General features: G+C 37.8%; 2 protein-coding genes across 2 annotated transcripts in view; both read left to right on the top strand.

Moving 5' to 3' along the window:
* Positions 1-889: 889 nt before the first annotated feature.
* On the top strand, positions 890-4,190 carry LOC110466574 (cell wall protein DAN4-like). The gene is made up of 4 exons (XM_021523156.1): positions 890-1,060; positions 1,663-2,035; positions 2,472-2,666; positions 2,709-4,190. The coding sequence occupies exons 1-4, from the start codon at positions 890-892 to the stop codon at positions 2,939-2,941; spliced, it is 972 nt and encodes a 323-aa protein (XP_021378831.1). The 3' UTR covers positions 2,942-4,190.
* A 1,816-nt stretch (positions 4,191-6,006) lies between these two features.
* Positions 6,007-11,452, top strand: part of LOC110466568 (Williams-Beuren syndrome chromosomal region 27 protein-like) — a 22,059-nt gene continuing 16,613 nt past the window's right edge. The window contains exon 1 of the mRNA XM_021523138.1: positions 6,007-6,150. Within this exon, the coding sequence (XP_021378813.1) occupies positions 6,007-6,150 (144 nt within the window). The remainder of the gene's footprint in view (positions 6,151-11,452) is intronic.

Below are 11,452 nucleotides of genomic sequence, written 5' to 3'. Positions count from 1 at the left end.
AGCATAACTAACACTGGTTTGAAGTAGAGACCTGACCTAGGGATTCATAGACAAAATCGTGATTCTAAGTGTATGGTGTTATACTCATGTTGTATTGAACTCACATTCCTGTTAGTCATAGATACATTCACATGCTATCTTATATCAATAAACATAATGAAGGATGATGCTTTTACAAAAGTACTTTCAGTCTAGCTTGGTTTTCACAAATCTTGTACAGGGTGATATAATTTCCTCATTGTAGGTCCAATGTATATCATATGCGTTTCTCCTCCTTAAACAACCAACCATGGCCGGTCCGAGTGCTTCTGTTTTTGTTTTTATTATTTTTTGTGTCGCCTTTTACAAGGTCAAAAATCAAAAGTGCTCCAGCTAGTGACCAAAATAATTCATGAAATACCAATATTGTACAATTTCCCTCTTTGTCACATACTATTGTCACCATGTTGAACAGTAAAACTTGCACAGCAAATATCAATTTGCAAAGTTTAAAATGGTAAATCTAATGTCAAAAGCATTGTGTAGGGTGCAAGAAAAACACATTTGTTTAGTGATATTCAAAACGTCTACCGAATTGGTATTGTTTGAAAACCATGTAAAATAGATTATGCAAATAAAAGGTATCTAGTTTATATATATATATTTAAATACGCCCAGGCATCGTAAAGTAAACAGGAGTTCAAGATATTCGCCTGGTGTTCAGTTCCCCTTCACGTGTATCCATACACATCACAACTGACGACAGTTCTCAAGCCAGGACAGTTTCATTGACCTTTTCCCTGGTATAGCTATGGTCGGAACAATATCACGTACGTCATAACGGAGTGATACCAATTCCTCAACTCATCATATAAATACCAGTGGTAGGTTTCCCAGGAGACTATTAAGGATGCATTTGCTTCATATGTCTGTCGTGTTGTACATACTAAACACACTACTCGGCGCCGTTCATGGGCACGCCTACCTTACAGACCCCCCTGGCAGAAACAGCATGTGGAGATTCGGCTTCAATGCAATGATAAATTACAGTGACAACGACCAAAATTGTGGTGGATTCCTGGTAAGTAATCTTATCTTTTCAATTTTATTCATTTTTTCATTAATTCATTAATGATTTATTCTTTAGCATTTAAAGACCCGTATTTATGGATTTTAATTAAAATCCGTTATTGCATCATAGACGCTATGTTTTGAGTCAGCATTACAAAACACTTATATGCTTTAATAACAGCTAATAATATATATGTAAGTATGTCTATGACGTTTGACATATTGTATATTCAATTTTGACGCTTCTGTGTGGATTAAATGAACCCGGCATAAACATAGGGAGGTCTAAAGTGATAACGAAATTAAATTGTCATTTCTGTCATTATTCGTGTTACACTTAAATGCTTCTGGTTCTTTATAAATGCCATATTACACTGTATGTCATTAGGTACACTGTATGTCATTAGGCTATCAATATATGAGAAGGAATCTAGTGTACAAAGTTTTAATCAAACAAACACATGATATACAGAATCTGTAAAAAGTCTTATGTATATAGTTTTTCAGCTGTATGATGCAGTGTAGTTCATTTTTGGCATACTGTATTTAATACCGAATGTTAAAGGTACAATCACCTGTGTATTTGTTATGAATCTCTTTTTCCTATTTAAGCACCAGAAGTATTTAGGTGGGAAGTGCGGTATGTGTGGGGATCCGTATGATCAGCCAGCGCCAAGGGATAACGAGGCTGGAGGAAAATACGCAACGGGGACCATCTCAAAATATTACACCGCTGGTTCTACCATTGACATCACCGTCCGAATAACAATGAACCACCTTGGCTTTTTCGAATTCCGTCTCTGCGAAAATAACGACGTCACAAAAACGATTACAAAGAAATGTCTGAAGCACCTACTTGTAAATCCAGAGACAGGGGAGACGAAACGTTATTTTGGCGATAGGACGGGTGACATTGTCACCAGAGTTAAACTCCCAAAAAATGTCACATGTTCCCAATGTGTGTTACAGTGGAGATATAAGACAGGTAAGGACATATATCATAGATATTCGCAAAAGAAACGATGATCCGCATCCATATGCTTGAGTTGTCTAAACATATTGTTCTGTAATTAGATTATAAATGAATTGATACTTTAATTTTTATTTAAAAAGTGTTGTAATAGAAGAAAAATGCACTGCAAGACTGGGATTCGAACCCATGACCCTCCGAACTCGAGATGGACTTTCTACCAACTGAGCTACCTGGTCGCTGGAAAACGACCCTGTCTAGTTCAGCTACATTCCTCCCTCCTTTTTCTAGGTCTTCGCACAACACTATTTACAACCCAGGTTCGGGTATCCCTTTTCTGAGCGTACTCTCAATGCTAGTACCTGGTCGCCGGAGAAAGATCCTGTCCAGTTCTGCCACAGTGTCATTATAAAATAGTAATTTAATCATAAATATATATATTGTATTTCAGGAAATAGTTGGGGAACAGACGATCAAGGATCCTGTTTAGGATGTGGGCCACAGGAGGAGTTCTACGGTTGTTCAGATATCGCTATCTCAAGTTCAGGGGTAACTAATGAGGCATCGACTCCAAAGACATCTACTTTGTTGACAACATCTTCTACAGCATCTACAACTAAAACAACAGCCGCGCCAACAGAATCAACTACAAATTCAAATAAAACAACAACCGCGCCAACAGATTCAACTACAGATTCAAATAAAACAACAACCGTGCCAACAGAATCAACGACAGGTACAACTACAACAACAACCGTGCCAACAGAATCAACGACAGATACAACTACAACAACAACCGCGCACCCAAAAACTAAACGTTCCTGTGTATCTATTGCTGTTAACGCGGAAGATAAATGGTGCAATACTAACTGTAATCATGACCCTAGTTTCTGTCCACCATACCTTTGTTCCTGTAATTGACTTATGGGAAAAGGACGTTTTAAATATCAAATTATTACTTTCCGGTCTTATTCTACAACGGTTGGTCACATATCGGCCTCTGTAATATTTATTTTGATAGGTATAAAATCTTGGTTCCAGAAGGAATAGCAGGATGTATAAATCTGTGAAATCCTAGATCATAAGAAAACTCAACGATAAATTTATAATGATTCAGAATCTCCAATTAGTTAGTAATGCAGTCAGGAATGCCATGCAGATAACTATATCAAAATATTATAAATATAAATATATATATAGAATATAATCTTGTTTATTATTTCGATACATGTTTATATTTATAATGCATTTTTTTGTTACATCGGGTGGTGTATCAAGCCAGAGATTATAAACTCATGTTTACAGAACGTTATAAGGTTAATTATTGAATTATCTTATAATGAATACATAACATATTTGATTAAAGCCTGGGAGACTAATGACCATGTTTGTATATATAAGTTCGGTACGTATATAGTTGCTATCCTAATTTTGTTAAACTGAATTTTATGATTAAGTTGTACCTTGTATCGATGACACGTGACCTCATAACTCGTCTGCTATGGTATGAAAATGACCCGTATCAATGAACATGCAATATCGAGTTACTGAAGCCTGGAAAAGACCCGTAACAACGAACTCGCGATATCGAGAGACTGTATCACCATACGTTAGTGAGTTAATAAGACGAAGACAACACGGTTTCCAAACAATAATGTTTGTAATTCCGAAACGGGGTTGTGCTTTTTCTCAGAATTTCATAACCCAAACGACTTGCAGCTTATGAGACTATTTACAATTGTACTTAGTACAGCGACGTAGCAAATGTATCCACGACTTTCCTATGAACATCACTTTAGATTTCCATTATCAAACACCCCCAGTTCAGACTGGCCTTCAGCGCATCATGAATGGTTTTCATTGATCAATTATCCAAGTGTAACTGTTAAACTGTCATAAATGATTTCAATTAATCAATTACCCAAGTGCAATTATTCAATTAGCAGTTTCAATTATTTGTCTGTTTTGTTACAAGAAGTCGAGTTTTCGTTTAACACATTCTGAACATTGTATAAATCGTTTGTATGTGTCATATGTACCTGTACACTCATTGTTTTACATCTCATTTCATATACAACTGAAGAACCTAATTTTTCGCTTCCATAGTCCCAATCTGTGAGTACAGGTTTTAATCCAAAAAGTTTTGAGGTGCTGATCTCTAATTACAGACTCTAAATAGTTTCATGGCTCCGATTTCTAATTACAGATTTGAATCATTGGTCTCATTTGCATATCTAACAAAATCATGAAAAATTATGAAAAATTAACCCCGAAACATTTCATTAATAATAATTGCGAGGATATCGTTTGTAAAGATATACTATCAAAATCATACGTTTAAAGACTCGTGAAGTGAATTTTGAGGTTATTTGCTATATTTCAAATCCTACCACGTCTGCGATGTAACGACACTTTCCATTGGGTAACCTCCTTGGATTATTGGACGATATACCATGGGCGAGCGTGTATTATTTTCCAACAGACTATAGCTCTTCCAAAAAGCTTCATCGCACAAGCGAGTCACGGGACTGGTTTCATTTGTCGAATGAGGGTACCCGTATTTTATTTTATATGTAGTTGAAGATATGCTAGCGGATTAAAAAACTATTTAACCTTTAAATCTACTTACAACCTGTCAAACTCGTGGTTAGAATGCTCCGCTGAATTTACCGCAAAAGTGAATTGCAATAGTGTTTGTAAATATGTCAAATACTGATTTCATGTGTGAACGAGCGATGTCGATCGATTGGTGGATTTGACTGATTGAAATAAACATCATGGTTATCGTCTGTCGAACGAATGTCGACTTATAATAAAGAAATATCCTTTCCAAATAGATCCAGATGGAATAGGGCAACTGACCACAGGGTCAGACGAATGACATAATAATATCAGCTTACTCAACACAGTTTTCACTTGTAGAAGAATCTAAATGGTAGAGAAGTCATAATCTTCCAATGTAGAACTGGCAATAATAAAGTACAAATAAGTAATCATTGACAAATTCTATATATCAATCCCTTTCCTAAACGTCAGAATAGCACCTACATAAATCCAATATACGTCCCACGAAAATGCCCTAAAATTCCCATAATTTACACTGAAACGCATGCATTTGGAGTATCTTCACGTGCTGCTATAGCTACAGCTAAAAATTGTTAGAATTCGCTGGTTTTCGCTGGACAACAGTTTGAATACTCTCTCACTAGGGTTAGAGAATCTCCAACAATAATTCATCATAGTAAACTTAAACATCCGATACCTTTGATAGAACGGTGTTTTCTAATTACCAGCAAAAATCATAAGAAGTACTTTTTATCAGTAAAATTGTCACCATAGCGTGGTTTTGACCGGCCTGGTGACGTCACGGCTAAATGCAATCTACAGGTATTAACTTTTAATTTGATTTTTGTGTGTAGCTGTGTATATATTCTATTATTTTGCTGAACTATCATATTGAACTTATTGTAATTCATAAAAATTGAAGCGGCTGTTCCACACAATCCTGCATGAGTGTTTCAATCTAAAGCGTATCGCCATTTTGTTTCCTCGTTGTTGGATCGAGCGGAAGAAGTCTTGCCGCCATTTTAGAAAATGGCAGCCTCCATAGTCAGATCTACAAGGCTGAGAAAACCAACTAATATCTTCACTCCTACAAACAGCTTGACAAATAAATCAACAGCAGTGGCACCATCTAAAACAATCGAAGCCCCTTTCTCCCTCGATGGACAAAAGTTACTGAAAAACCCCATTGAGGCGACAATGAGACAGCATCATATTGAGATTGTAAACAAAAGCGGGACACTTGTAATCAAGTTTTAAGCTGCAGCATACGCGATATTCAAAGTCGCATTATATGAATTCTTGGAAAATTCGGGCAAATATTATCAGGCTACAGATAAAAAGGAGAAATCGAAGGCTAAGGACCAAACACTCTCCATTTATCAAACGGAGCTCCATATGGGAGACAGCTTAACCCTACCAACATGTTCCACTCAACATCTACTGTTGGTATCAATGGGTCTAAAAATATGGACTTTGTCAGCAATAACCTAAGGGGTATTCTAAAGAAAGTGGATGCTATACCCAACTTGAATGAACTGAACAGTTATATTGGAAAAATACGCAGGGTACAAAATCAAGCTCGAACATTAATATGGAATCACCAGCTAAATTAGGCACTTCACAAATCGCCCCAGCTATCAATGATACTATTCATGTTTCATCGCCCAAAACCCAAGCGACCACACTTGCACTTCAGCAATTAAATTCGAACCAAAATCATATTGAACAATATCGTCCGCAGGATGCTTGTTATTGTGGGGACATATTGACTGGTAATGAGGGAAACGTCTGTGACAGTGACAGCTGCTTGACTAGATGCCATACCCGGTGCCTAATATCAGATCAAGTGGGGGCTAAATATACATGTAACCCTTTTGAGACTACGTTACGAACCACAACGTTGACAGCGCAGGAAAAGATACTAACATGATCACACACCAGCCGAACTGATGGAAAAATGGGATCTAACGATAATAAGTCAATAACCAACAAAGAGCTCAAACAAAAGGAATTGAAACTAAGGAAATGGGAGGACGATATTAAGCTTAGGGAAGCCAGTCTGATGGATAAAACGAAAGAGCTTGCGAAGGCTGAACCTATGATATTTCGTCTGGAAACAAAACATAAGAAGCAGAACAACACTATAAACATACTGAGGAGACAAACTGCCATGATGGAAGGTGACATATCAGAGGCCGAAAACAAAGCATCTATGTAACCTACAATCTCAACCATCACCATGCTCTCTATGAACAACTGTCTAACGGTGTCCAATCACCCCTGAATAACAGCAGAGATATTCTAAACAATTTACGGGATCAAGTTATGGCCCTTGAAATTACTACCATGCAATATAGACTATCAACATTAGAACAAAAACTCATTTCGGCCGTTATGGACAATGTTGTAGCAGCACCAGAGCACCCAACGAGCTCAACACAAGCACATAAAAATACACAGGAATTATCAGTTAGCGAGGACTGTTTGGCTCGCCACCCCCATGCCGTATCCACTCTTTACCAAGTACCCTACACACAAGGACTTAGCCGACCTGATAATACTGGCTCACAGATGACTAGCAATGTGCCAAGACATTCCAACATAGATAGTTGATATAGCGCACGACCTAGACACTGCAAGTCATCATGTAGGATTTACAGGATTTGGTTATGCTCAACAGCATACCTTACATTTACACCATCCGCATGCCTATTATGCCGGACAGCATTTAACAGCGATGTTCCAAGCATTAATACTAATGATGAACAAAAATCCTAATGTACACCAACAACTTTGAGTAGCTGCAATGGTCACCGTAACATCTCTAGTGTTCTGGACAACACCCTAGAACAAACGAGTGACCAGGAAGCTCATATCCGTTTTTTGGCACAGGCCATGACTGTACGAACACACATTTAACAGACGTCAATAATGTGACTCTGGCACTATATACACAACGTCGTATAACTGTAAAAACCTCAATATAAGCCAACATACCATAGCTTAGTTAGCTAAAATCTCTACAATCATGTTGATTCAGTAACACTGACTTTTTGATTTTGAACTCGATAAACTATCTCATTGTGATGCAAACTGAAGATATGCTGGTAAAGCCGTCGATAGGGCAACCCTATTTCACCAGTACAGAAGCCCCGGGGATAGGGAGGTGTAGCAATCCTATGGAACTCCAACATTGACCAGCTGGTACAACGATGGTTACAACAGAACTCAAGTCATTAGAGTGACAGCTTCACCTATCTATTGTCGTTAACGTCTACATGCCGTGTAGAGTGAATACAAACTGTGATGAGGAATTTCAAGACACACCTGACCAGCTATCCGAAATCTTGGACATATACAAATATTGTTGTGAGATCATTGTGGCGGGAGACCGTAACACTACTATCACTAAGGGTTTGTCGTCAATACGAACAGCTGCTCTGAAAGGATTCATCACTGATCACGACCTCTCCTACGAGGCAACAGATGCAAGGAACTTCCATACATCCGAAAGGGAAGGATAACTCAACTATTGATTATGTTCTTTACTCAAAAGGACTGCCCCATTGGCCACAGAGGACGATACGCCATGATTCACTACCGCCACATGTCTGTGATCATTACCCTATATCATGCACACTCAAATCGTGTCTGGACACATCGCGAGCATATGAGAGATTACGTCAGACATCGGAAAATGCAACGAAGCCTTTCAATTTTTACCGTTACATGACCGCGAGATTCTTTTGATGTACATCACAAGATCAAACTAGTCTTCTTGTCTCATCAACAAGGTGGCGCGCACCGAGCCTTTAATTTTGCTATGACAAATTCCAAGGGTGCAGAGAGCGACAGTGAACGTAACCCCTGGATATCAAGGATGTCCGAAGCGTGGCGCGAAGCGTAACCGTATCATACATCGGGTTTGAATGGGATGCTTGTAATCCTCCCGCGGAATATATTGTTAAAAGAACGCGTTTTATGTAATATTAAAGAAAAAGACTACAAATGTAAGGACTAACTTTCTATTTAGTTTAGGTTATTGGGTGATAACTACACTGGAACTCGTATATATTAATCATAATCGGCTTCCAATTACCCGAGTCCCATTGTAGTTACAACCCGATAACCTAAACTAAATAGAAAGTTAATACCTAAATACATATGAGAGATACAATGCAGATGTTGTACAAATAGAAAAATAAATTGATATCTATTATCATCAGTAACCTGCTTGAGTACCAATAATATGGTTAGTTTATCGGCCGGCTTGTTCAAACGATTATGAATATAGACAAGTAAAACTATCAGGGAGATAGACTTACAGCCCTATAATGGTCCAAGTCTTTGGGATCTGTTTTATTTCTATAAAAAAATATATTCAATTACACCAATCTTCCAAGAATCTGGAACACATGCAGTATTTAAAATAGTATTTAACACCTGGTTTTTATGCATCGTTTCTTACATAAGGATCATTGTAAGTATAAGAGCAGTTGTAACTTGCCACGGAACTGGTAGAAGGTTCCTTTTTAACTCCGGTGTTTTCCTCCTCGACCATAGCTGTAAATAGAATTTGAGCACAAACAAACCAAACCAAACCAAACCAAACCACAATTAAAATAGCGCTCTCCCGCGAAATGACATCGAAGTTAACTCGAGTTACGTCCCTTTAAACAGTAAGTTTATTCCCGCGGTTCGCGAGTAAAGCGGGAATAATTAGTCTCATTCGGCACCGAGTAGCAAGTGTTGCACGTGTTGTGACGTCACAGTGGTTGACAGGTATCGGGTAAACAGGTGTTGCCGAACTGCACGGTTCACCTTATTTTTTAGCGTTATTGTTTCTTAGTCATGAACCCTATACAGCTAAAAGCGGCTGTGGATGATATAGTTTCCGGAATGGACGCTCTTATTTCCAACAACTTGGATACATTCGAAAATAAAATTAACGATACTTCAGAAGCTCAGTTTTCTAAGATGCAGCAAAACTTGTTGTGTGCGGAAACTTACAAGTTTGCTAGGAAAAGCTGTGAGGACCGACATAGAGATACAATTTGTAGGAACGAGAGTTTTAACTCTCCAAAACAGACAGGTGTAACTGTCATTGCCATATGGTACATGCATCTAGTATTTGTTTTGGAAGGGAAAAGTTAGCATAGGAGTTAGATTAGAAGTTATATTAAATTGCTGCACGTGCCTCATTACTTATGTACAATAGGTGGTACTTACTCATGAATAGTTAATTTTGTATAGATTTTTAAAAGCACTTGGGGAGAATTGCATATGGTGTCTAAGAGTGGAGAGACGGGATTCGAGGTTCGAGAATGTGAGCCTTTGGAGAGAGAGGCCAGGGAAGGCCTCGGCCGCCTGGGCCTGTGATGGCCGGTTTAACGAAATTGGTCCAAAAATAAGGATTTTAGAGACTGTTGAAATTTGCTATTTGTTACCATAGTGTAAGTGGGCAAAGGTACCAAATGCGTCATTCTGTGAAGTTGTACACAAGGAGCATGCGCACGCAGTATTTTTCTGAAGAAGTTTGGATAACATTTAGATGATAAAAAACTATTTCGAGTTATCTATCTAAAATAGGTGTAAAAACGCGAAAGCTACACGGTCCTTAAAGGGACATCACGTGAAAAGGCGGTTTTTTTTTAATGAATGTATGTATTGTATGCACTTCCACTTATGTCACCTCGCTATCCCCATATTCATAGTCCGTTCCAAATGTCCAGTTTGACCACTTGAATTGTTCGGGAAAGCCCGGCTAAAAATAGCGCCGATAACGTCACCTGATTAGGCAGCAAACACAAGTGGGTGCGAGCGAGATGAAACGGTTTACAAAGGGGCCCTCAGAGAGGGGCCGTCAGGCAACTGCAACTTCTTACCGCACTATGAAACCAAGTTATATGATTTCTAATTCCGTATTCAAACTTATTGAACAGTAATTATTCATCATCAGAAGTTAATTGCACACTTGCCAATATTAAGAATTTAAATTTATTTAGCTTTTAACATAAATCTGTTGCCAATAAAATTAAACAAAGGATGGGGCACAAGTTTTTACAATTTATCACAGCCTTCTCCCGTGACCGGTACAGGTGGTACGGGGCTAAACACTCCCTCAACAATGGGACAAACCTTTCTGTAAAAAGGAATATTCACGAGACGAATATCCCTTTTCAAATGTTTACATAAAGTGCATATATGCAATGACAAACTACACGCGAATATAAAAAGGAAACGTTTGTGAATTTATTTATTACATTAAACAACTCAATGTCTTTGGCCATTTTTTTTCTAGACCATGAATATAAATCTATGTATACTCTCTTTCCCACTTTCACTGTCTCCAAACGCTAACATTTAGGAAGTCATATTAACCATCACACACAATAAACTGTATGGCAAAACCACTACGTGTACATGTAGAATATGTGTCAATAAGGAACGTGTTGAGATACTTGATAATTATATTTTTTCAATACTTTACAGAGATTAAAGCATACTTTTAAATGGACCTTTTTATGCTGAGACAACTTTTCTTTAATCAGTTCCTTTGGTCCGAAACAGAAGCCGTAGTTATCGGCAGCACGCGCCATTTTTATAACGTAATCAAATATTTTTTCCCCTGTTTTCAATACGTATTCCGATTCTATCTGAAGTCGAAAATTTATTCTTTATAGAGAAAAGGTTGTTACATGATCATACATTCTAAGTCAACATCATATGAAAACATGAACTGTTGAAAAATTACGATTTAAAAAAAAAGTGTTATGCGATCCTATTTACTAGAAGTAGGTTCTCCTTCCTCAGTTATTCATCCTGGTCCGTCATTTTGACATTTTTAATCTAGCTGCGATAACGTAG

The sequence above is a fragment of the Mizuhopecten yessoensis genome, unplaced genomic scaffold (assembly GCF_002113885.1).
Source record: "Mizuhopecten yessoensis strain PY_sf001 unplaced genomic scaffold, ASM211388v2 scaffold11137, whole genome shotgun sequence".
In the NCBI taxonomy this organism is placed as follows: Eukaryota; Metazoa; Mollusca; class Bivalvia; order Pectinida; family Pectinidae; genus Mizuhopecten; species Mizuhopecten yessoensis.
This window is presented reverse-complemented; position numbering and strand designations above follow the sequence as displayed.